This window comes from Cupressus sempervirens, chromosome 3 (assembly GCF_028749045.1).
Source record: "Cupressus sempervirens isolate cs-2001-9-10 chromosome 3, ASM2874904v1, whole genome shotgun sequence".
Lineage (NCBI taxonomy): Eukaryota > Viridiplantae > Streptophyta > Pinopsida > Cupressales > Cupressaceae > Cupressus > Cupressus sempervirens.
Genome location: NC_143120.1, coordinates 229268083 through 229295185, shown reverse-complemented (window position 1 = coordinate 229295185; position 27103 = coordinate 229268083). Strand labels below are relative to the sequence as shown.

Sequence of the window (27103 nt, the reverse complement as noted above, 5' to 3'; positions counted from 1 at the left end):
ACCATGTTGATCTTCTCGTTTAGAGCCCTGGGATTTTCTTTTCAACTTGTTCCAAGGCCACTGTACACAAGGAGCAAGATAACTCCCGAGTGGAATGCATTGTGAATTCTGCACCAATTGGGTAATAATAAGTCTCTTACTGGCATTCGGTTACCCAACTCCATCCCTTGTTGCATGCACAGTTCTAGTCACGAAATTCTTGAAGTTCTCAAACATGCCTTCACCCTCGTATGAAGCATCTGGATCTGACTCAATCAGGATCTCAGTGGAATCCTTTCCTTCGCTTATGATGTTCATAGTCAATATTTCTACTTTCTTTGGTTTGTAGGTGCTCATATTCGTTTCTACAAACAATATTTCGTTTGGTTCCTCATTTTTTGTGATTGTCAATCTCAATCTTGGGGTACTATCGATTCTGATTTGATTGGCTAGTCCTTTCCATGGGAACCACATGTGAGAGAAGTTGGTTGCCATATATCCATTCAATCTTCTAGCCCAATCTCTACCTAAAATCAATCTATAGGTATCGGCCACATTTACCACTGAAATGTGTACCGTGTGTTCCATTCTTGGATCAGATGCCAATTGCATGTGTATGTTGTGTAGCTCACCCACTACTGGCACTTCTGTCTTATCCAGTTGAGTAACTTTCTTGTTCGATCCCAAAGGCGTGATTCCTAATCTTCTGCAAATGTTCAAAGGCATGACATTACTTGATGCTCTTGAATCTATCAAGCAATTGTGAAGCAACTCCCCGAACATCCTTACTGATAGCAAAAATGGGGCTGGCTCATCTTTTCCTTGATAGTACATCACAGGTGTCTTATGTACTTGCTTTGGCTTCACTTTGAAATCTGTTGGTTGAGCAACCTCTTCTTTCTTCACTTTTTCCTTATTGTTTATTAGGTCTTGACTCCTTTGAGTTTGTTGCTCCGTTGGCGTTGATCCTTGAGCCATGTAAACTGTTGAGGTCCTGATTGTCTGTTGAATTCATTGATATCACCATATGCAATCTCTTTTGTAGAACTTCCTATTTCTTCGTATGAAATGTCTTGAGATGAGTTTGTCGTATCCGCTCTTGGAATATCTTGGATTACATGTACCGAGTTAGGAGGAGGCCTCCCTTGAGTATGCGTCGTTGCACCTTGAGTGTGAGATCCTTTCAAACTGTCAAGGAACGTATCTCTAATCTCCGCTACCTTCAATAATTCAAACAAAGGGAGATTGATTTTGACCTTCTTCATCTCCTCTGTCACACTTTGTCCTAATCTTTTCAACTCTTCATTGTTTACGGCATCGTTTCTAGTTTTTCCTCTATTTGCTTCTTGTCTCGACTGGACATTTTGCGCTCTTTGATTACCTTGATTGTTTTGTTGTGAGCTCGGTTGTCCATTTCCATTGTTGTGGTTACCTTGTCTGTATTCAGGTGCATCCCTTGAAGGATTTGGTATATTACTTGCGTTGGGGTGTGGAGGCGTATTGAAATTATTTGGGGGTATGGAGGATGTGAAGGGTCCATCATTTCTTTTGTTGTTCCTTTGATAGAATCCTGCATTGCTAGCCAGTTGTTGAAATGTTTGGTTCCCACCTGTTCCTTGAACTAGAACAGTATCTTCCAAAGGTGGGAAAGAAAAATCCGACCCATAGTTATACCTTTCCTGATCTATTACCTCATCAAGTGGTCCATTTGTTGACTTGGGAGGAAATCTCCCTTGGGGTTCTTCATAAGCTTCAAATTCTGGAGGAAATGAAAACTCCTCAAAAGTCAGACATTGATCATATCTCGGGGATGAGACAATCTCATACCCTGTAACCTTAACATCTTCTTGGTTATTCGACTCATCTATTATGTTTTCAAACAGGTTAGATGCTCTCTTGAATTTTGCACATCTTAATTCCGAATGTTGATCAGTCTCATGGAATCTGCAATACTTGGACATGGCGGACTCAGCTAAGAATATCCTGTCTACCGGTCTGCTATCTACTGAAGCTTGATTATCAAGTGGCAACACCACATTTCCATTGTTTGGGCCCGTATTCCAAGTTCTCCTCTGGTTGGACTGATTGTTGTATCATTGGTCTTGTGATTGGTTGTTACCTTGATAGTTATTGTTTTGATAGTTCCTTGGATAACCGCCACCTTGGTTATTCCTTTGGTTGTCTCTGTCTTGATAATTCCTCTGGTATCCTCCTTCTTGATGGTTCCTTTGATATCCTCCTTGATAACCTCCACCTTGATTCTAGTAATTATTCCCTTGGTTATTTCTTTGGGAACTTTGGAGTTGATTGTTCTGGTTTCTCAAATAGGTGACCTCCGTAGACAGCTTCTTGACTTGGTCAATCAACTCTTTCATCTCATCCTTTTCTTCTTGCATCCTTGTGGAGGAACTTGCACCTTGTAGATAAACTGGTACTGATGGCGGTGCTTGAGATAATGGAGGCCTTGGATGTACTACTAACTGATTTGCAGGTGCCTGGTATGCGAGTTGTGGAACTGGATTGTTTGGATATCTAGCACCTTGGGGCTCCATTCCTTGTTGGCCCAATTGCTTTCCTATCTCTATTGCTTTAGTGTAGGCCTTAGTTAGCGTTGTGGGAGTAGGATTCGCCATTCTCGTGAACATAGCGGTCTGGTTGTCTAAGGCACTGTAGTATGCTTCCAATGCACTAGCTTCTGTCATTGGGTAAGGGGCTTGCAATCTTGTGTAAGCCTTATGGAAACAATCATTGAAGGAACTTATTGTCTCTCTATCATGTCTCCTTATGTCCACAAACTCTCTATGTAGCTCCAGTGGTGTGATGGGCATACCAAACTTTGCAATAAAGGCCTCTCTGAGCTGGACCCATCCTGTTATTGATGATGTTAGTAAATTGACAAACCAATAATAAGGTTCTTCCCCCAATGAATAAGGGAAAAGCCTACACGCTACATCTTCCTCTTGAATTCTGTTGTTGCACAATGCCTCTTGAAACACTTTGATATGCTCTTCTATTGTACGGTTAGGGTCATTGACAAAAAAGTTGGAGTAGAATACCGTCGGATTCTTCGGTAGATCATGGTATTGTTGGAATAAGAGTGGTGAGGTGTTGTTCCGAATCCATGTTGGTTGAACCATCGTTGGTTGATTGATTTGAACCTGAACTAGTTGATTGACTAGGGTCTGAATTGGTGGATTAGCTTGAGCCTGAACTGGTGGATTAACTTGAGCCGGAACTGGTGGACTACTTGAGGGGCTAGCTAAGCTTGAGGTATCAGCTACCCAACGATTCCTTGGTTTTTTGGGAGATTCTAACACAAGTAAGTCTTCTTCTTGGTGTGGTGTATTTCTCAGTATCCTCTGCCTCTTATCAGATATCAGTCTCTTAAATCTTTTGGAGTAAAAAGACCCAATCTTTTTATCTAGCTTGAGATAATCTCAACTTGATTGTCTTTCTAACTCGAGTTCTCTTCAACAATAGCTTGAGCTTGCCTTTGTGCTTTCCTTTCTCTCTCAAGCTTCCTTTCCAATTCTCTTTGATGTTCCAACCTCCTTTGAATTCTCCTTTCAATAGCTCTTGCTTTTCTTTCTTCTTGATTTAGCACGTCAACAGTGTCCAAGTACTCTCTAGAGTTCTCACTTTCCTCCCAATCAGTTGAGCATAAACTTGCTACAATGTGATCTTGAAGTGTTCTCCAAGTTGCTCTAGGCTGATTTGATCTAGGGAGCACCATTCTTCTTCATAATTAAATGCCAACAAATCCTCAAAATAAAATTTTCAGGCCCTCCTTCTAGCGCCAGATAATGTTGTTGCAAGTTTTGTATCACTTACATAACATATTAGTAATTGAATATCTGATACGGGGTATCAAACATACAATTCCTCTCTTGAAAATTTATTGCTCATGGGATATGAGAATAACTCCAATGTTCCTTACTCTTGTGGATACTCACTCACTTTTATCGATATGATTTACTGGTAATCACGTAGGTGGCCTTACGTTGTTCATTCAAAGATGACTTGGACTTTGGTGGAATGATGGTGATGGTGATGGGTTTGTGAAATATGCAAGTGGTAGATAATGTTGATGGTGGTGATGATGGAGGGTATGTGCCTGCCAATGATGATGTTGATGGGAAAGTGATGGCGATGGAGGGTGAATGGGTGTGTTCTGATACTTGACTTACTTTTCTAACTTCCTTCTCTAAACTTCGACTACCCAGCTACTCACTATTCTACTCCTACTCCTATGAATGGAAAGGTTAGCAAATGGATGGGGATCAAATCTAATGAAGGCTAACCAATGGCTCCACCTCCATAGATGCAATGATTCAAAGGAAAATGAACTAGTTTACCACACAAGGCTTCCCAACCAGCCGCTAGGATACTAGTGGTCTAGTATTGATCCCTATCAAACATCTACTAATGCTACCATACAACTATCCATCTACTTTACTCTTACTTAAACAACTTGAAATGCAACCAACTTTAACAACTTGAAAAGGAATTTAACTCTAACTATTTGGAAGTAGAAAACATGCAATAACGCCAAAGGCTCTTAATCACCATGCAAGTCACAACAATGAGAAAGAAATAGCGAATTTTGGCATTATCTTAGCAACAATTTCTCCAACGACTTTACAAATGAGAGCAAATGGCCTTTTTTAGGGGCTGAAAATGCAATAGACAGTGGAGATCAAAATAAGATCAATGATCCAAATTGGATCCTAAAAACCCTAATTAGGGTTGCCACCCCATCAGCCAATGAGAAGACGCCACCTCGTCAATGGACCAATGAAAAAAGTGCAAAAAGTGGCAACCAATGAGAAGGCACCAAAATAGTGGCCAATCAAAAATAGACACTTGTCCTATTCGAGAAGAAAGAGAAATTGCCACTTGGGCTTACATCAAATGATCCTCTAATATAAATCTTCCCTTTTCTTTCATTTTCTTAACTAAGGCAATAAACTTAGCTAGCCTTTCGTTAACTTCTTCCATAGGAAGACAAGGTGTGTGCTTTGCCCTGAGTTCCATTGACTTGACCACGCTGCTTGTGGCTTGTAGTATCTTTTCATGATCCTTCTCATATTCTTTCGCAAATCCAATAAAAGCATTGGGAGAGGAAAGGGTGTTTAGATGCTTCCTTTTGATAGCAACCTTTCCTAGCTCATCTAATCTCGATCCAAGATCTGTCTCATTGATATTCTCTTCTCCTATGTCCTCAAAATCAAGTGCCATCCCAACGTCACTCATCATGGTTGCAATAGAAGTGTCGACTCTTGGGCTGTGCCGTGCAATTTCATTATGTATTTCTTCAAGTGTTCTAAATCTGGTAGTCAATGCAACAAACCAAGATTCAACTGTACTCAATCCTCTCTCATCAACCAACCTAGCCCTTTCCAAATATGCTTTTGGTAGCCCAATAAATGCCTGTAGCCTAGGAATAGCCAAATCTTTGATAGGAAGGAAACCTTTCCACTCCTCTTCGAATAATCTGAACTTGTCTCTAACAGTCACTAACGACTGGAATGTCGAGATGAAGGCAAGAAATTTCGCCCATCTTGGATTGTATCATGGATCCAATCTTTGACTTCATGTAGCTGAGCTGATATCTCTTCTGAATTGCTCCCACTGTCTTGAGGAAGGGCTGCCTGGTGCAGCTGTTGGGTGGGTTGGCAATCTCTCCAGTATTTGTTCTCGACCTCCAACTTTACTATTCTTTCATTTGCCTTCCTCAACCTTTGTCTGATTGATGCTATACCTTCCTGGATCTCCTCACATTCCATGTCATTCGTATTTATTCCCAAGTTGTGTTCTACTATCTCATATTCTTGGGCCGTAATCTCATCCACTGCCTTGTTGACTGTTGGAATAGCAATCTGAACCTTTCAGTGACCATCACTGTCGCTCTTGATTACCTTTGCCACCATTTTTGCCATTTGTTTTTGGTTCTTGCTATCACGTTTTTCCATTAATCCTTGGATGTCCTCAATTGTATGGGCAGTTACCACCTCGCCTCTTGGCATAAGCATTTGCCTTAACCACAGTGGTGCAGTGCATCTCCCCAAATTTGGATTCAGTTCAACTAACAAAGCATCACCAACAGCCTCGGGCACCTGATTTATCTCTTCAATATCAATTGGCCCATCCTCTTCTCCACTAGTAACTGCCATATCATTTCTTTGTTGGTTCTTTGAGAGAGGGGAGTACTCGGTACTCTCACTGTAACCACTTGATTTTGAATTAGAGCTCACCTCCACTACGGCCCCTTTATCACTTGAATTAACCTCTTGGCTTCTTGCCTCAATTATACTTTCTCTTAACGGTGCTGCGTGCTGTCTCTTGGTTGGAGGTTCCTGACATTCTTTGCTTTTTTCAACCCCCAAGGCTTTCTTCTTGCCGTTTCTAATTGTTTCCTGTTGCCGACTACTTCCTTCATTCCTCTGTCTGACTGATTCTGTTTGTCTCTCTTTTGGCCTCATCATCTCATAGTTAAGGGGAGTCTTTTGTCTTTGTAGCTTCCTTAATCTTTCGTTATACTACGACTCAGTATGCAATTCTATTGCCCTTGTGACTGCCTCCAAGGAAGGACCCTGATGGTCATTCCAATCCACTGGATTCAATTATGTTCCTTCTATTGTATCATAATCTTCTCTCAACACATTTCTATCATCCTCCAATTGATCCAGAATATCAAGGCCTCTCCATCTGATATCTCTCATCATGTTCATCGACAATCTTGAGAAAGCTAGCTTTCTCACATGAAAGTCATCTTTGGCGTTGGCCCAAAAGTCCTCTATGGTGGGAACATGCTTGAATTCGTTTCCATGAGATGTCTTGATAAGACCATTAGGATCAAATCCTTGCCTTGCTCTGTACCATCCTAGACGATACCATTCCAATTCCTTCTTCGTAGTTGCAAAGGAGGCCTGATTGGGGCAACTATCATTGCCAATTATGATTGAGAAGGTAACACCTATTTTTCCTTCGTTTCTCATTATTCTATCATAGTGCTCAAGTTGCCTAGCCAGTTCCATTAAAACTACCTTGTCGGGTGGGTACCTTGGAAGCCTCTTGGGACAAATTGTACTTCCTGCCACTCTAATGTATGTAAATTGTGGAAATTGGATGAACCAACTCCCATACTTCCTAATTTTTGCTTCTGCTTCCGGTGAAAGTCTCTTAGCAGGTGTCCCTTGTAATACCCTTATTGTCTTCATAGCGAAGGCATCACAAAATATCTTGTAATCCTTGTTGTTGTGCAAATGGAGTTGTGGATAGCATTCATGCACCAAATATTGCCCCAGCCCACTACCAACTTCTCCTAAGGCCTTAAGTCTTGGACTCTTGTAAAATCTAGCAATTAGGTAGAACAGATAGGAGCCCATGTAGAATTGCTTTTGGTTTTGGACAGTTTTGAGTTGCGATTCTAGGTTCTCGCTTATGATCCTAGCCCAATCAAATCTTCTTTTCCCCTTTTCAATCTCATCAATGAAGAAGTACATCCAGTTTTCAAATTGCATACCTTGAGTTAGGCCCATGATCCGGTTTAGAAGAACAACGAGATCGCCATATTTTGGTTTGAAATCTGCCATTTTTAACCTCGATGATTTGTTAACTCCTTTCTTTCCACCGTGAATCCAATTCTGCTTTAAATGCGTGAAATAGGCCTCCTGGTTATCTTGAAATGATTTGGTTGCTTGATCCATCATCACAACTGTCATTCCTTTCTATTGGGGAATGTTGAATGTTTCTTCGATTGCTTGTTCACCGATGTTGGCCAACACTCTTCCCTTCATCAAAAATGATGGATTTACTATTTAGATCAAATCTGGATGCACATTCCATAATCAATTCCGGACACAACAATGTAGGAGGAAAAGCTGCCGCGTGTACAATTCCACTTTTGTATATCCTCTTTGCCAAGGGGGATTGTCCTTCCTTTAGTCTGTCCTTCATCCGTATCATGTCTACTGCACTGATATTGGTGTTAGTTATTCGCTTCATTTTCGAGAAGAATGGTGTTTTGGGCATCATATCCTCTTTATCTTTCTTAGTGTTTGTTCGCTTGGGATTCTTACTTGCACTAACATCCTTCATACTCGTTGCCCTATTACAGGATGGTAGAGTGGTGGATCAGAAGGCAAGTAGAACCAAGGGAAGCAATCCTTAGACTAGAATGAAAGAAGGATGTCAGCTTAAGGACCCCATTCAACTCTAAATGATTAAAATTCACCTTAACCAATAACCGGACAGTGACTTTTCGGAATTAGGACTAGACCTCAAGAACTTCAGATCCACTTTGCAAATCAGAATTTTACTATGTAATTCACGTCCAAATAAAATTACCCAACCTAGGGCAAAAATTGCATCTCCTTGCACAAATCAGAATTTGCATAAAATTGCCAACACCATGAAAAATTTGGCTTCCCACCAAAAATCGCCCAAGACGAAGGAGGGCCAAATCTGCCCAATGAAGAAATCGCTAATGGAAGAGAAATCTGCCCTCAAGACCAAAAATTGCCAAAATGGAGAAAAATCTGCACTTGCAAGGAAAATTGCCCAAGACAAAAAGCTGCTCCAAGAAGAAAATTTGTCAAACAATAGAGAAATCTGCCTTGAAACAAATTCACCAAACACCAAATATGCTCTTCACTAAAAAACTCACCCAAGCATGGAGAAGAATGAATGAGGAATGAGGGAGAAAGGGGGAACGACCTCCTCTTATACCCAACTCCACATGTCTTCCCAACTGGCCGACTTGGACATGGAGGGGAGAAAAAACAAAAATTAAATCAAAGTTATGGCCCACAATTAAATACTTAGCTAAAATTTAATTTTGCCAAAAGGAAAATTGCCTTTTAAAATTGCCAATTAGTTCTAAATTGCAAAAAAAAATTAAATGGTGCCTTGGAGATGTTAAATATTTCCATTTAATGAGGATTTAGTAATTAATGTCATTAAAATTGGATTTTGGCTAACCAGAAGCCATTTTTCAATAGTAAATTACCAATTTCATTAAAGGCTAAAAGTTTTCAAGGCAATTTTAATCTATTAAAGCCAAATTTTGCAATTTTCCTCCAAATCGATTTTGCTATGCCATTTAAAATTTTATGACAAAAAATAAAATTGCCTCTAGAGTGCAAAAATCGATTTTGCAATTTAGCCTCATTTCTACAAAATTAAAATTTTCACCAAATAAAAAGTTTTAAGATTTTCCAAAACTCAAGTCTAACAAAATTTCCCTTTTGAAAATTATTCAAATTTACACAGTTATATCTAGATTTTCAAAAGAAAAACGTTTAAGTACAAACTTACAATTTTATCCTGCCAAATGTTGCCTATTGAATTTTGTCCAGCCTAAAGATGAAATTGGTTGCTTTGGGAAATCAAGTTGAAACCGGGTGAAAATAAGCTAAGTTTCTCCCACTAGCCTGAAAGTGTCCAAGGCTCAGGATTCCCGGAAAATCGAAAAATTGTTGGACAATCCAAAAATTTGCCAAGGCTATCAAAAAAAAGGGGGTCCCCAAGATTTTTGGGGCGATGGTGTGAAAACCTCACAACAACTGGCTTGAGAATTTTAGTGACTTTATGATAGAGTGTAATGTCCTTATCCTCAAAGAATCAAAATATAATTCAGATCTGAAACTTGATTTTCAAATAGATAAGCCTGCAACAAAAGCATCCAAGCTAGCTGATTAGTCTTGTGGCAAAATAGATGACCATTGAGTGAACTCTCCATAAACATTTGCATTGATTTTCTGACACGGAACAACATATGACAGGTCTTAAAATCAAATTTATATCAGAAAACTTGATTCTGGCTTCACACATCGAACTTATACCATTACCTATGCCAAATCAATTCTAACTGATCTACTCTAAACTTCTCCAACTAAAATAGTTTTTTCATCAAATGAAAATAATAATACATAGGACTGATTACAGACTCAATAACAGAAGCATATTATATTCCTGCTTCTGGTTAAGATTGTGTGTGAGTTTTTGTATCAACATTTCGGATCATACTCAATGATCCATCATTAGGATGAGAGTGCTAAGTGACAGAACAGGAAAATTACAAAACTATGCTTGAAAATGACTTCAAACAACATCCATAATAAACTTGGAAATCGCAAAAGAAGCCACCAACAACCCACTTAATTTCCTTAAACTAAAATGCAATCTCTGAATGAGAATGCCCTCTATGAACAAGGATTTCTGTCCTTTACTCATATAATGCTCACAGGTTTTCATCTGCAAGCTCTCTCCTTCAACATGGTTTTGTGCATTGAAGAAGCTTTCTGCAAATCTTCAAATGTAGAGAGGAAAATGATGATCAACAACCCCCCAAAATTACCAAATTTCCTATATTTGTATCCATCATGCTTGCAAGGTTTTTCCCTATGAATTCGGATTGTCTCATTTTGAACTCTCGCTAATATAATGAAAGTAGCCAAAAGTTGTCATTGAGTTATCAGAGATACTCCACTTTTAACAAGGGGAACTTTCGAAAATTCATTTTGCAGCAATGGTACAAATTCAAAATCAAACTCTCTACTTTTGAATTCCTCCTAATTTAACTATGAGAGTTTCCAAAATTTGTCATTGTGTTATCAAAGCTTCTCTTCCACTTGTTATGGTGGAGACTTTATAATATTCATCCAATAACAATTTTCTCGAAATGACACAAATTCCGACATCCCACCAAGTGATTTTAAATATTAAATTTAATATTTGAATGTCCTTTTGATATATAGAATATTTGGACATTTCTAAATATTAAAATAATTAATTTCATTGAGCTTGTCCAATTAACCCATGGGAGATTAAAATGGGGTAGTGAATTTTACCAAAATCCAATGTTTGTCGAAAGGGGACATGACAAGTCCTCTGTCCCAAAATTGCTTTTCCCCAAGCAATTGCAAACATATAGCTCTAAATTTCTAATTCCAAACTGATGTCATAGCAAGCTGCATTCTGAACCTTGATTTTTTTACGTGTGGTCTGGCAATATTTGCCAAGGAACACAATGCAAAACTGGAAGCTTAGATTGTTGTGTGACAATGCCATGAGTCCATCAATAAGATCAATGAGACATGAGCTCTTGGATGGGAAACCTTTTGCTACATTCTTCCCAATACTTAAACTTCTTCCTCAGCTTACCAAATGTAGTTTTGGCCACTATCCTTCCTAGCAACCTGGGAACTCTCTGAGTGGTGGCTGAATGAATATGATGTAATTATCTCCCAGACATAACCAAATTACCCATTCCATTAGTTGGTGTGTGTTATACTTCCCTTTTTTTCCCATTCAACATTGTTCTTTTCACAGCATTTTGTCCCAATTGTACGCACACATCAGCACTTGACAATTGGTACCATAAACTATGAAACTTAGTAATGTGCCACAAATCTGATTCTTACACTCAGCTCAACTATTATAATGACCAACACATCATTCCCAACAGAAGTGCACAAATAAAATACAACTACCTCTTATACTTTTGAGTTCTTGAGTTGCATTAGACTGGAAACAATACTAATCATTTCAAACTTCACCTCAACACGAGGGATTTTAAATAAAACTTCAGGATCAAATTTAAAATTGGAACGCTATAGCTGAAAATTAGTAACTTTATGTAACAGCAATAAATACTCCACCCAATTCTGAAAATCAAATCTGCAAAAATAATTTATTTGGATGGAAGCCTGTGCACTCTTTGGGTCCATCACTAGCATCTACTGATCACCTAAAAAAAAAATCATAATAGTGGAAATTATATACAAACTCTATTTTCTCATGTTACAAAACTTATTGATATGCTTGATTATTCCCCTTTTTAATTCTTTCAACTTTCTTCCCTTACTTGCCCTGTAGCACCTCCTCATTGTTATAACCAAATCAACTCCTTTTCTTGTTGCAACTAATTGTGAGAAATCTAAAATAATAAATACATGACACAAGTTGATTACCTTCATACTCGGAAAGTTTTTTTTTATTCCATCCGCCCATGCAACAAATACTTTCTTTGTCACTTTGGTTATTGGTGCTGCTGCTTTTGAAAATCCCTTAACAAGTATTCCCTCTTGGCTGTAAAGTCTAAAGAATCTACTCCACAAGTTTATAATGGCTCGAATGAGTCTAATAATAGTGGAGACCTTCCACTATGATCATCAGGTAAATAAACTTCCTCATAACAGGCTCATCTATAGGTGTTCATAGCCTTCAAACCATCGGCTGTTTTCTTCCCTTGGCCATCATCCATAGTTTCTTTCTCAATTATGGTGCCTGGTTCCCATGAGTTATCTATAAGCTGTGATTATTGACTCTTCACAAGGCAATCACAATGCTTAGTAAATCCTATAACTTTCTTTTCACTCCTGATGCAAGATATGAAGTCAACAATCACACCAAGTCATGCATTTATTTGAAGCTCAAAACATCACTAGGATTCAGTGTGTAAGAGCACTGTTGAATTTGAATCACAGAATCCACATGCCATGTTAAAGTTGTAGCTTCAGTTGGATTGATTTGATATACATTATTGTTATTGGTAAATCATCATTTCCTATATATACATACTCGTGTAATAATAATATATATTATTATATATATATTATATACAAATTATTATCATTAAATATATTAATTAAATGATGATTAAACCTTAGAGACGTGTCTCTTCATGAGACATGTCTCCTCCTTTCATATTTATATTAGATCCAAATTTGCATTTGGAACACACCTATAACAATGGTAGTGTAATTACATTTGCAGAAACTGATCCATGTTTCTCAACATGGTATCAGAGCCTAACTGCAAATGCAACAAAACAAAATTATTTCCATAAAGAAAAGTTTGGATGATACATGAACTTCAATTTGGTCCATGTGCTTGCAAGTCTTTCCTAATTGAAGAACAAAAACTAGCAGTGGTAGGAGAGAATAAAGAGATCTTGACAGAGACGGGAACTGACCACATTAAAAGAAGATTCTCAGGCTGCATTACCTCAATGTATAGTGCAGGAGGAAGGGAAAACCATATAATCAGAATATACAGGAGTTTGTAGACAAAATAAGAGGACCAATTCAATAGAGCCATTGCAGAACTACAAAGGACACTTTCTAATACATCTCACGTTCTCACATTTTAAGCAACAACTATAATGTATACAAATTATACTATTAAAACCATTACATCTCAGATGCATTTTATACTATCCAAACAGTGGTTATGGAAAGATATCCATGTACATTTCTGAGTATTCATCAGTGGTATTAGATAAGGAGGAAGTAACATAACTGGATATAAAATATAGAAAGCAACAAACATGATTTAAGGAATATACAGTCAGAAATCCCAATAGACAATTTGCTATGATGGCTGTCATCTAGATTAGGTAGAAGCAATTTATCAACAGCCATTAAGTAATCAGTAATCGATCGGGATGATAATGTTCAAAAGGAATCACAATATTGTCTAAGCCTTGAAGGAAGTAAAACAAAAAAATGCCATCAGCGATAAAGTATTATGGAATCTCTCCCAAAAGAGGTTCCCAATAAATCTCTTACAATGAGCAAAATCGGGTTCTTGGAGAGCAAATGCATGTCTTCTTGGTAAAATCAGACTTTTTGGAGGGCACAACACATTTCAAAATATGCCTTTAGTTAAAATCACACCTTTTGGGTTGACAACACATTTAAAAAACTTGCAACAAGGCAAATCGGACCTTTTGGAGTGAATGACATGTTTTAAAATATGCAAGTGATCAAAATTGCACCTTTTAGAGGGCAATGCATAGTTTAAGTTGTATCTCACATTTTGGATGTAATGACACAAAAACTTACCTTTTGATGTAATGACATAAAAAAGGTCCACTTCTATTTGCCCACTTATGTTTTCAAGCTGAACTTTATATGCAGTGACATGTAAAATGTCCACTTTTGATGGATTTTACATGTAATTGCATACAAAAGGTCCACTTTTGATAACTTAAAGTCATTTAATCAATTTAATTTCATAAAAATGTCACTTAATGGGAGATAAACAATATTTATATATCATATTTAAAAATACAACACATAAATATCATTTAAAAAGTAACATTTAAATGAGCATTTGATTTAAAAATAAAAAATTAAACTGAAATTATATAGTTTATATAGTCACTTTAAGTGAAAAATAAAAAAGTAACTCAACTTAAAATTATAACATAAAATGCAATATAGTTACTTTAAGTGAAAAATTTAAAGATACAGTAACTTAAAAACATATCAAAAAGTGAATTTAAATTATATTTTTCAAAAAGTGAAAGTCAAATTAAAAATATAACATAATATTTTTAATTTGTGCTATTGCATAAAAAAGGTCCACTTTTGAGGCACTAAAATGACCATAACTCTTGATTGACAACTCCGATTGAGCTCTAGGTTAGACCAAAACGAAGGGAAAACCGAAAGCCATGAAATGAGCAAAACCAAAGGACTAAAAACCAACAAACGCAAGTTCAAAAGCAAGGAAAAGGAGGACGAAGGCCTCAAAAATCAAGCAAAGGCTCAATAGAAAGAAAAATGAAAAAGACTTGACAAAAGCCTTTAGTAAAACAATTTGATATACGAATTGGAATTGATCGATTGATCAACATTAAGCAATTGAATATCATATTCAACTTAGAGATATGCGAAACTAGCTTGATATCCCAATATATTACCATCCTTTGTTATTTTTGGTACTGACAATGTCTTGTTTTGATAAGATAAATTCTCAATAATGCATCCATTTAGTGTACAATGTCTTGTTTTGATGAGACAAATTCTTAATAACGCATCCATTTAGCGTACTTATTCACATGTCAAACATTACGTGATATTTTTCCTAGCTAATTTGTTTTATTTATGAGCTACTAATCTTTTGTCATTCTTTTTCCTGGTGTTTTCTAAGCTGTTCAAAAGGAGGCTTTGATATTCTTTTATACATTACTATTTTTTTTTGGGGGGGGGGAGATGGGGAAGGGGCGCGGGAGGTAAGAGGTTTCATTCTAACACTTGAGGCTGGTAAATACTTATTTGGGTTCATTTTTACACTCTGAAAAATACTTTATTTGGGTTCATTTTTACACTTACATGCTGAAAAATATGAAGCATAGGTATATTGACCGATTTACTTTTAAGCATGAGGGCATTGTAAAATTTATCAAAGTTTTACTTTCAATAGATTTTTTCGTATGAGTTAAATCGAAACCATGATGAGGCTTTTGTCATAAGTTATTCCCTAATAAGGATTTGGGCAGAAAACATAGGCTTCTCCCTATATTGATAGGCCATATTCCATGATAGAATGTTCTACTATTTTAGGACCAGCCATTTATTTTTAGATGAACTCTCTTTAGGTGAATAAATTGTTTAGTTAGTACCATGATCTTTTCATGATGAACATTCTTTTATGTATTATATCTTAATTTTATCTCTCTGCACAATTTTTGACATGCAATAGAAATAGTGTTCTCTATTTTTTAAAAATGTCGCTTCATTTCTAAGTTCCCAAGATTTTCCTTCATTCTTCCATATTAAACCAAAGTAATTGAATACCATTTACACCTTTGACACATTGTGTCAATGCTGTGTAAATGGAATGCTGCTCTGCTCTCATGTCAAGTGATATGCATAAAAGGCTCCTTAAACTTTAAAATATGTGCTTTAATTTAAAGGCAACTATGTGTAAAATACAGTTTTTTTAGGGCAGAAATATATACAAATTAAGATATACATTCCAAATCTTTTTTATTTACAAATGATTTCACATTACTACAAAGAAACAGTACCTACAGGACGTAGGTAGAAGTTGATTTACAATTAGACTTTTAGTTGACAATGAGACTTTTTGAGATAATACTGCATGTACAGGGTTCAGTACCATGTATGCAATTAGATATGTGCCATTCTTTTTACCACACTCTTTCTTCTAATCACATTGTCTGAAGGTTTTTTTTTGGCCTCTATGGCCTCCGCTTGACATTCTTTTTTCTTAACTTTTGTAGCTTTCTTTGTATAACAGACTTGTCAAATGCGTTGCACCTATTCATAGTATTTACACAACTTGAGATTCATATTGCAAGGAAAGATCAAAATAATTCTTCTTCATGTGCAGGTAGAGCCCTTTGTCTTGCTCTTGCACAGAAAGGAGTCCGTGTGACAGTTCTTGATTATTCAGAAAGTTCTGAAAAATTAGTTCGTATTCTCGAAGAAGAACATGCAAAACTTCATAAAGATTTGAAAAATCCTACAGCAATATTTGTTAAATGCGATGTAACTAATCCAGGTAAAAACTTTACAGTGACTCTTTTTAATTTTAGCTTCTACTGCAAAACAGGGTACCCTGAATTTGTTTGTATTTGACAAGGAGTTTAGGTCTTAATTTTCTAACTCAAATGTATTATAGAGGTAATCCAAATGCATTATACCTTCTTATGCATAGAGAACTGAGGCTGGTATTTTAATATTTCTAATAATGTTTTTTTGGGTTGTTGCTTGTAAATTGGCAGCTTGAAGTGAATGTTCTATTTTATTTCCATTTTGCCAATATAGATATATCAGAATAACAAATGCTAAGTCTCTATGGCCCACTGAAGGTTATTGTGTTACATAATTTTGGTATGATTTCTTTATTGTGTTGCCTGATTTTGAATGGATTGTGTTTTTTTTAAGCCAGAACAATTTTTCCATCAGTATATATGGTTATTTGTGGTTTTATAATGACAGGGGACCTTGCATCTGCGTTTTCAAAGCATTTGGAAGCTTTTGGAAGGCTTGACATTTGCATTAATAATGCTGGTTTAGGTAATGCGATGCCCTTTTTCAAAGATAAAAGCACTGATGGAAGTGGTCAATGGAGGCGCACTATTGATGTAAATCTAACAGCTCTTATTGACTGTACTCGCCTGGCAGTAAGTTTCTATGCATGGCAATTTTTCTTTGATTAAAAATATAATTTCATTGAAAATCTACATATGTGGTTCAACAAAATAGTTCCTGATTTTGGAGCTGTATGATGACACACCTTGAAAGCAGATGTTAGGCAGTCACTAGAGGTTACATAAACAAGGGGAACATAAATTATTTTTCTTTTTTGTGCTTACGATGACTTTCGTTTTCTGTCATTGAGTCACTTCCATCATATATCTCTCCCAAATAAGGCCTATCCATATTGATATAACAAATCATTTTCAATTCAAACTCATTATATGTGGGGATATATTCAACACAATCCCATTAAATTGTAGTTCCTAAGACTTAGTGCATACTCGACAAGGCTAAGTCAACGAGAGAGACTTGCGGCTTGGCAAAAACTTGGCAAGACCCGCCAAAGTGAAAAAACCCAAGAAATTTAGAGATCTTTGAGGATTTAAAACTTGTTCCATCCATTGTTTATTAAATAAAACTTGAACATACAATAACATCATTAAGTAGAAGCTGATTTGATCACATGCACAAGTTTACATCAATCACATAAGTATAGACTATAAACACAAAGTATAGCTTCTGGGAATAACACACTTGATATATAAATATTCTCAAATATATACAAAAATCATTGAATATAAAATCCATGGTATCAAATGTTCCAAATAAATATCAAAACAAAAGCTTCAATTCTATGGCTCATCTGCTCAGAGGAGCAAGAATCCTTCCTATGATCTAACACAGGGCTTGGATGATATAGCAGCCATAATATTTTCTAAACTATGAATATGCAAAGATTTGCAACAAGGGATATGTATTATGTAGAATTTTATGATCATAATATATCACTGACCTTTTACTTTTTTAGACTTATAGTTTGATGGAGGTTTGGGAAGATCAAAACAAGCTTGATGGTATGACTACTAGGTTTGGGAAGATCAAAACAGGTTGATGGTATGACCCCTCTTGGGGATTGGAGGGTGAGAGAGGTAGAGATAGTCTAGATCTTGGAGGAGAGTGGAGAGAGATATAAGATAAATTTATTAATGTCCAACAAGAGACCAACAAGGGTCTAAGGGACTAAAAGTTTACAAACAAGGGAAACCACCCGCAGTAGGGACACCAAATGGTGCCCACAAAAGAACAAAGCAACAAAGAAGCAAAGGAAGACACCGGGGAAAAGGACTAGGGGTCCTTCCTTGGCCGGAAGAAGTCCAACACCAAAGGATATGGACAAGGGTGACCAAGGGACCTAGAACGTCTCTAAATATAGTCAAATGAGGAGTGTCATTGTTTGGTGAGTCCAGAACATGGTCTCACTGATTTGATGTGGCTGGGAGTAGGAGTGCAAAACTTCCGCTTCATGCCCCAGAGGAGGACATGGGTACATAAAAGTCGGTGATACACTGATCTAAAGCCTGGAGTTGAGGAAAAAGTAGTTGTAAAGTGCGGTCTCGAAGTTGAGTCGCCTCCCGAAGATAGAGCACCAGGCAATGTTGGTCAATATAACGGAAAAAAGCCAATGAGGACCTGTAATCTCAGAAAAGATAGTAAAACCTCCCTTAGATATTAGTAGATAGGACAATGAAAGATGAAGTGAATCTCCGTTTTTGTCTCTGCCAAGGTATGTAAACGACAAATACGGTCCCCTCTGTCAATGTGATGATTCGTCTAGTATCTATGCTAGTGGGATCCAACTCTGGAGGAACCAAGAGAGATATGAAGGGCATGGCACCAACACCGGGTCAAATATGTAGGACACATGATAATCCCATCATGGATATCTAAGAAGTGCTCGGCATGAAAGGCCATCTATGGACGCAACCCTCCTAAAGAGTTGATCCAAGTCATACTAATGTAATGTCTATAAATATTGAGTCTCACGTGCTTGTTTAGCTCCTGACAAGAGGGGAGGAGGTGAGCGGGAGCATCTAGAGAAATTGATAAGGAGACAATTAATCTCAATACATATCGAACCTAGTGGAGTAATGGCTTGAGCGTATCAATGGTGGGCCCTAGTGGACAAATCAAAACCAACAACAGTGACTGAAGATCAGTAAGCTAGGTAGGGATATCTATGTCGGCCACTAGTCGAATCTGCAAAGCCTCGGAGACAGTAAAGAAACCAAACTAGATTGAAGCTAACCACAAGTCTGAAGGGGTAAGCCCCAAACTACACCAAAATAACACTATAGGGAATGGAAGGGTGACATTTGATGATACGTTTGAGGGAAAGCGTTTGAACCCACTCAACCAAGGACCAATTATAGTCTAGGAAGGAGGGGCCCCAAACCACTGAACCATATAAGATTAGATTTGACCAAAGACTCTAGGAGGTACAATCTGGAGGAAGTGTCCTAAAAATAGTGTCTGAAGCACTGTCTCTCTAACATGGCAAGGGAGTCCAACCCTTTATTAATCCTAAGCCAAACAATGGGTCTCAAGCTGAAAAAGAGGCCAAAGAACTTCACCCCAAGGTAAGTGTATGAAGAAACTCTCTATCGCCTAGCCTTGCCAACAAAAATGGAGATGTGAAGTCTTTAGACAAATGAAGACCATCGAGTCTTACTCAGGTTTACAACAAGTTGATGCTGGTCACAAAAAGAGGCCAGCCTATCAAGAAGCCTCTAAAGCCCCTCGGGAGAAGATGCTAGAAGAATCACATCATCGACAAAGAGGAGAATAGAGATCATAACCTGGTGTAAGTAGCAGCTATCACCAAGGAATGAGGAATTGTAGAGGGAAGCCCTATTTCACCCCAATGGTGCTCTAAATCGAGTTCGAAAGGCCCTCGGGAGTCTTGAATCTGCCCACAACAGTCTCCTAGAGCCTCATGATTGCCATTAGTAGAATCTCTGAAACTCCAATGTCTCTGTGTCTCTAAAAAAGTGCCACCTGGGGGACAAAATAAATGCCAATGATAGTTCGCAACATCAAGATATGGTCCATAGTCTAAAAGTTTGCTCGAAAAACCACCTGACATCTCACCCTACGATGTCCCCTATCAAGAACTTTGAGAAGAATGACGTTCAATGTAGTGGCATAGAGTTTGGCGAAGGCATGCCCGATCATGATGGTCCTATAGTTATTGGGGTCCGAAGCCAACCCAAATTTATGAATCGAATAAATCATGCGTCTTGACCAAGAGTCCAAAAAATTGATGCAACAACTCTATTAAAGAGCATGGGAAGGTAGGAGCCCAAAACTGAAACGCCAAGGTTGAGGAGCTTTGCCTGGAACCCTTCCTCATCAAATGCTCTGCTACATCTCAAAGATTTGATGACCTCATAAATGTTGTAGGGAGTAAATAAGTGGCAGTGGGGAGGGGGGTGAGGTGAATGAAGGGCTGGTTGGGAATGTCGTAGAGAGTGGAGGCATGCGAGGCGAGGGAATGAAGGTCAAGGGTGGCAGAGGGGGGTTTGTCGGGGGAAATGGGTGCGCTAGAACAACTTCAACCAATAAACAAGCGTGTCACAAAGGGATATGCATTGGGAAGCAATGTAGATCCGCTTCATATGGCGAAGAAAGCGATGATATGAAAGTCGCAAATGGGAGTAAGGGGGAGAGTGAGCAGTGAAAGCCGAGCGCAGGGAGTGGTGGAAGGCCTGCAGTCATTGTCAAACCATTGGTTCATAAGGTAGGTCTTCCTGTTCATTGGGCTGAGAGGGGAAGGGGAGGTGCAGTGGAGGATGGAAAGGAGAACTGACTCCCAAATTGTAGTAGCTAATAACTCGAACATAGATGAAACCTGAATAGTATCTGAGAAGTGATTTGGGGGGAGGAGCCTTCTAAGATGGAGAATAAAGAGGACCTGATCGCTCTTAGGATACTGGAAAAAGGTACGAGAGCTAGCAACTGCTGAAGAGGGCTAACGAAGGGGGCTGGGGATTGGAGGAAAAACGGATAAAGATGTTGAGGAGGGCATGATCGAGTAGGGGGAGGTGGGTGATGGTGAAATGACTAATGGAGGAGATGACTGAGGTGCCAGCTAAGGCATAATCCACCACACTCGCTCCCCCACAGTGAGGCCAACAAGTAAAAAAGCTTAGAGTAAGGGTAACAACAAAGACCGTTCAGGATCACCATGTCGGAGGACTTGTAGAAGAACTGAAGAAGGTGGTGGCTGTAGCATGAAAGAGGGCCATGACAATCCTTAAAGAGGCACTGAAGACCCAAACTGTTGGGTTCTATCTCATGAGTGCAAATCAAGTTAGAGTCATGGTAGTGTAGAGGAACTTGCATATCCTTAGTCCGTACATTAAAGTCACCCAAAATAATGATGTCACCCAAGGCAAAAAACTTGGAGATACACTCAGGAAAATCCAAAAAGGGGTCACCGTCCTTAAGACTGTGCACGACATATGAAGAGGAAGCTGGTGGGGAGTAACAAACTACCACAAAGATATTTTTGAGGTGGTGACTAGTACAATAAATAAAAATCCCCATAAATCTAGCAACGGTGTTAGAATGGACCACTGAGGTAACATTGAAAAGGCTATCCCTAATCAAACAAGCAACAACTGCAGAACAACACATGCTGCCTGAGGACCGAACCTCATCTCTGTACATCGACAACTACTGGTATCCAATAACACTAGGAAGATGAAGGGCAGGACTCTTGTGAGTCTCTGTAATGGCCAGAATGTTTGCCGAACCCACAACATCAGAAAGGAGACCAAACAGTGACCAAAGTGTACCATTGCCATTCCAACAGTTGACAAGAAGAGAGTCGGAGGAGGGCTTACTCTTGCCCAATTGCTGGAAAAACCGTCATTTGGCTATTTAAGCTGGTATCTGTTCCAAACTGGGGGGAGGTGAATCACAGATAGCAGACCTAAGATTTCGAATAACTGCCCACTTTCCCTTACCCCTTGCCTCTGCCACCAAACCTCTAGAATGTTTCAGTACTGCTACTTGTGATCTCATGAGATCCTCGCCTAGACAGATCTTAGTGGGAAGAGGGAATAGCTTCCTCTTTTCCCTAAGATCTTGTAACCTATTTGATAGAGAGAGAAACCGAAGGTGCCGTTTAGGCCGAACCAACATCTATCAAGTGTGATAATTAAGATACCTAGCTGATTGCTGAGAAATGACTGTCCAACTATGAAAGGATCTGTTGTGAGAGGAAGGCCCCAGGAGAGGAAGGCCCTAGACTCTTAGGTTGAGTTCACAAACACATCTTACTTGCTCATCATCGAACTTCTTGTAGACTAACTTTTCAACTCCTGATAGAGGTGAAGGGCTAGCGTTGTTAGAAATGGATACGAACTCTGCTACGATTACGAGATTCATCTTAGTCATTTGTCAAATTACTTCCTGCAAGGTAACAGGCAAGCCGAGTTGAGCAATAAAAACCTAGTGAACATCACGAAGAAGCTCATCTCTGATAATCAAAGGAATTGGCATAAAAAGTTGCATGAAGCTTTGTGAGCGGACATGGTAACTCCTAAGCGAGCCATTGGAATTTTTCCATTTGAGCTGGTATACATAACATAAGCCAACCTTCCTCTTCCCCTTGGGCTATCCGTTTGTAAGTTACATACCGTCGTGGATAATAGTGTTTTCAGAGATAGTTTGGAGAAGAGAATCATGCACCTGACTTGACTGGAAGAAGAAAGAGAAGAACACCAATTGTGCGTGAAGAACATCTTCGATAAGAAGACAAGGCCCCGCAAGTTCATGGAAGGATATTTAGTCCTGTTATGGGATAAGAGACATGAACCAAAGAGAATGCACTCCAAATTCGAGAGCCAGTGGAAAGGACTGTTCAAAATACATTAGGCAAACGAGCACAATTCATTCAAGCTAGCATATCAATCCAGAGAAGTCTTACTATTATCCTACAAAGGTCAAGACTTAAAGCTCTATCAGATCTGAAGTGAAGCAGGTAACCCCTGCAATGTACATAGTAGCTTAGTTTTGCTTCCTCGCTTTGCTTTCCTTTCTGTTTGTTCCCTTGTTTTGTTTGTGTTGCATCTTGCCGTCCTTTTGCGAAACCAGAGATGTTAGGTCCCTTGCTTAGGCACTTGCATGCCTAAGTCCAGAACCACTTGTTGCCCCATTCTTGGTTGCCCCTATTTTTGAGCTTTCCCTTAGTGGACCTAATCAAGTGAAGTTATCAAGCCCATGTCAAAAAAAAAAATTCTAAGTTCATAGCCGGGTTTTGGTAAAAGTCACTTCTCATTGGGTGTCCCTTTTTCCCTTTGGTAGGGTTTTCAAGATTCTAGTGCGCCAACTCCTCCCTCGTTTGTTTTGTGTGGAGAATCCTTAAGTTTGGGTGTGGGTGCGGATTGCTTTGTTCTAATTTTGTTCTTCCCCTTAGAGAAAGTTTTAGGCTCCCCCTCGACGAGAAGAAAAGTTCCAAGTTTTTCAATATTGTTTCAAGTATGTACAGATTGGGATTTCCACTATTTGATTTCTCTTTTGCCTCAATTTGAAGTGATTCTAGTGAAACTTCGCATAACTATAAAGTAGACCCCGCGACAAGGTAGAAGTCCGAAGTGCGAAGAAGATTCAAGCGGGGACTCTATTAAGGTGTAGTTCGGGGGGAACCTCTTTTCGAGGATTCCCACAATGAAGGAAAAACATGTAAAATCAACAGTCTGCAGGAAAGTAGTAAAAGTACTTCTCTAGTGCATTAAGTAGATCACCTCCCATGTGGAAATTGGATTTTCAAATGCAATAGAAATCATCATTTGCCTTAGCCAAAATTGAAGATTTTGCATCTCTGACTTAAGGTGGCGGGTTATGAAAGAAATCTAATTCATGAAAAGAAAGGATGGACAGAAAAGACGTGCCTAACGTTATTTTTCCTCATTAATCCTTGACATTTAATGAAAATCCGATCGTTAAGCTCAAAAGGCTACTCCAAATTAATGCTAATTAGATGGCTTGTGTGGCGCGGGAAACTCCAGTTAACGACCATAAAGGCAGATCTATAAAGTAAGATTTTGCATACATTTTCCCATCATCTCTTGATTCTCAACGACCAATTTCAATTTTTGCAGCTAAGCTAAGTGGTCTAGTGTTTATATGTTCCCCGCCATGATTGCTAAGTTTATTGGGTATGATAGTTTAAACAATCTAAGTGATACCCAACTGTGATTTTATGATCTTGACAACTTGCATAGGAGATTACAAGCGGACCCCATTCACCTAGTCACCAAGAAGCTTAAAGTGAGAGGCCTAGTTGAGACAACGGGTTCTCCGATGGTGGCGCAGGCCCTTGATTTGATCCTTGCATGCATTTCGCATTACGATCAAGATACTTGCTAGATCAAGATGCCGAACAAGGAAGTGCTCCTTTCCCTCGAGTGAGATGTAATACAAAATTGTTTTCGGCTTCTAGTAAGGAAAGTGTATAATGATATGAATTTTTGGAACTTTGCTTCTATGTATAATGAGAAGAAATCCATGAGGAGAGGTGACATGATGGCTACATGGTTCCGGACCCCTTAGAGCCATAAAAGTAAAGTGCCTAAGACTCTTTATGGCAACAAACTTAAAGAGGGAAATTGTGGATATTATGGTTCTCCTACACAGGCTGAAAGGAAATGAAGATGCCCTCAATTTTGTAGAGCACCACTTCTACCTAGTGCAAGTAGTTTGTGCTGAAGGAGAGTATGTAAACTGGGCACAAATAATCAGCAACAACCTAACTGGTTGGCTCCAAATGGCAAAGGCCTAGGAGCAGTTTTACATGTCCTCATACTTAATTTATGGTCTAGTTACTCTTTAGTTGTGGCCAAGGTTGCCGCATGTTGAGGAATTCAATGAGGATATACAAGTCTATGAGTTTTATCCATACCTACAGTTGCATTAGTGCTATGCGGAGTTTTTGAAGGTAAATAACGCCTTTATTATGAAAATTTTCCGTATGTTGCAAGGATGTCGATAACGACCTCTTTCCCTTGAGGCAATTGCTGCTGTAATGCATTTTGGAAGCTTTTTCATCCAATTCTCGGCTTTTTCATACATTAGAATTGCAGGATTTTATGGCTTCCCATGGAAGCTCCCTAGGTATCTAGATGACCAAATCGTTTTGGTTGAGATGTGCTGTCAAATTTTAGAAGTGAACGAGTTGTGCTCAAATGCTAAGAAAGCCAACATCCCTTTCTTGATTGCAGTAGGAGCATATTCATGTGCCTCCCAGTCTAATGCAAAGAACATGCTCAAGGCTTTTGAGGAGAAATATAAGCCAGGACCTTACGAGGTAATCAGATTAAAATTTGACCCTGTAAATTATATCAAGAACAATCTGTAGTTAGAGTTGGGATTCAGGGATGTCCTCGCATTAGAAGATTATTGGGCTAATTGTGTGGATGAGCTTGAGAGCAGAGAAAGGTTTTTCTCCAGAATGACAGTTGAGTAAGTAAAGTTATACAATGTAAGCATAGATTCGGAAGAAGTTGAGGATGATGGTCAACATATATAGTCACCCATTGATTCATCCCCTTCCTTGGTATCGACCATTGACATTGGTGGAGCTAACTGACGGGGTGATCAAAAGAATGGATAAATGGGTCAAATGGACAAAGGCTCGAAGAAAGAGAGCCAGTGGTTTACCATTGAGATCTCAACTAGCGCAAACATCCACCGCTACCTCCACTAGTACAGTAGTAACCATAGTGACCACATTCGTGGGTCCATCTCAGATTGTCAAAGGAGACCAACCTCTAGAGAAAAACATCCCCATTACTGCTACCTGCGAAGGAGGATCGGTCCTAGTGATAGGCTTAACAGAGGACCCTGAGAAAGATAAAAATAAAGAGGCGAAAGAAACAGAGTCCGAAGGTGTTAAGGACAAAGATGCATCCATCCGAGTGATTAGTCTAGATGGTTCAGGTGGAGCCCAACAGGACGACAAACATGATGGAGGGCCTCCACCACATGATACACCTTAAGCACTAGAATTCAAGGTAATGTTCCTGCTACTGCTTCTTCCACCAAAACCATAATTATTCCATTTTCTGCAAAGAAAACTAGTACTCCTCCTGTGGCAAGGAAATTATTTGATGCTACAATGCCTCCAAAGGACCTGATCACTCAGACTGTGAAGTAGACACTAACTACCAAGAAGGTGAAGGAAGCTTCTACACTGGTGGCCTTAAGCAAGGATGCTAACATAGACAACTACATCATATAATTTGTTCAAGTCCAAACATATGGAAACTTAGTTGATCTCAGCCCAACGGATTTCAATATCTAGCAGTTCGACATGGGGCCGTTGAGACATGACACCAAGTGCACAATGTGGAGGTTTCTAAATCAAGAAGTAGATGAAGAGTTGGAGGAGCTCAAAATATCAAAGGCTTAGCTCAAGGCCGCAAACAAAGAGTTATATGATTGTCTCAGGCAGTTGTTTGTCCCACTCTCCAGCGAGGTAGGAGAATCATCAGATGCAAGGCCTTTTGACCCGTTTGTAGAAGAAAACAAGGCTCTGATTGCTAAGTTGCAAGAAGAAAGGCACTTTGGTCAGATTGGGCATTAGTAGCTTGTAGACATGAAGATAAGGGGTTTTCTCTTAATTGAGAAGTTGGGTGCCCTTTGTATAAGGGTCGTAAAACTGAAAGAGATCATGCACAATATCTTTGAGTCTCTCAAGAGAGATATAGAGAAGTATAAGGATTCCACATCTTTGTTGTACGAGATCATGAATATGAAGGTACAAAATGTAATCAACTTGGGTATTCTGAAGGACGGGGATGAGCCTCTATCCCATTGGATGAGATCTCTTGAATTCAAGAGAGTATGGTCAAGGCTGAGAAGCAAATAAAAAGGCATATGAATCAATAAAGAAGGTAGAGGAAACAATTTTTGTCTATCTTCGAGAGTTGCATACGGAGTCTCATGTGAGCAAAGGTGGTGAAGTGGTTGATGTCAAGCACATGAAGACTGCTTACCAAAACGTCATCGACAGATTGGTGCACCCTAATAAATTCCAGACTTCTGATCTCTACGCTTTGACTGCCATAGATGGAATGCTAATGAAGGCGTCGAAAAAGTTGCAAAACCGAGTAGACACCATAGAGGGGTTGGCGGCGGATCATGATCACTAGATGAAGTGGTTGATGTCGAGCACATGAAGACTTCTTACCAGGACTTCATCAATGGATTGGTGCACCTTGATAAATTCCAGACTTTCGATCTCCATGCACTAACTA

General features: G+C 38.8%; 1 protein-coding gene across 3 annotated transcripts in view; it reads left to right on the top strand.

Moving 5' to 3' along the window:
- Positions 1–27103, top strand: part of NQR (ARP protein (REF)) — a 297015-nt gene that overhangs the window by 10320 nt on the left and 259592 nt on the right. For 2 of the 3 annotated variants that reach the window (XM_089819174.1, XM_089819172.1), the window contains exons 2-3: positions 16129–16299; positions 16740–16924. In XM_089819174.1, coding sequence (XP_089675300.1) covers positions 16129–16299; positions 16740–16924 — 356 coding nt within the window. The remainder of the gene's footprint in view (positions 1–16128; positions 16300–16739; positions 16925–27103) is intronic. The other variant, XM_089819173.1, reaches the window with a different exon arrangement.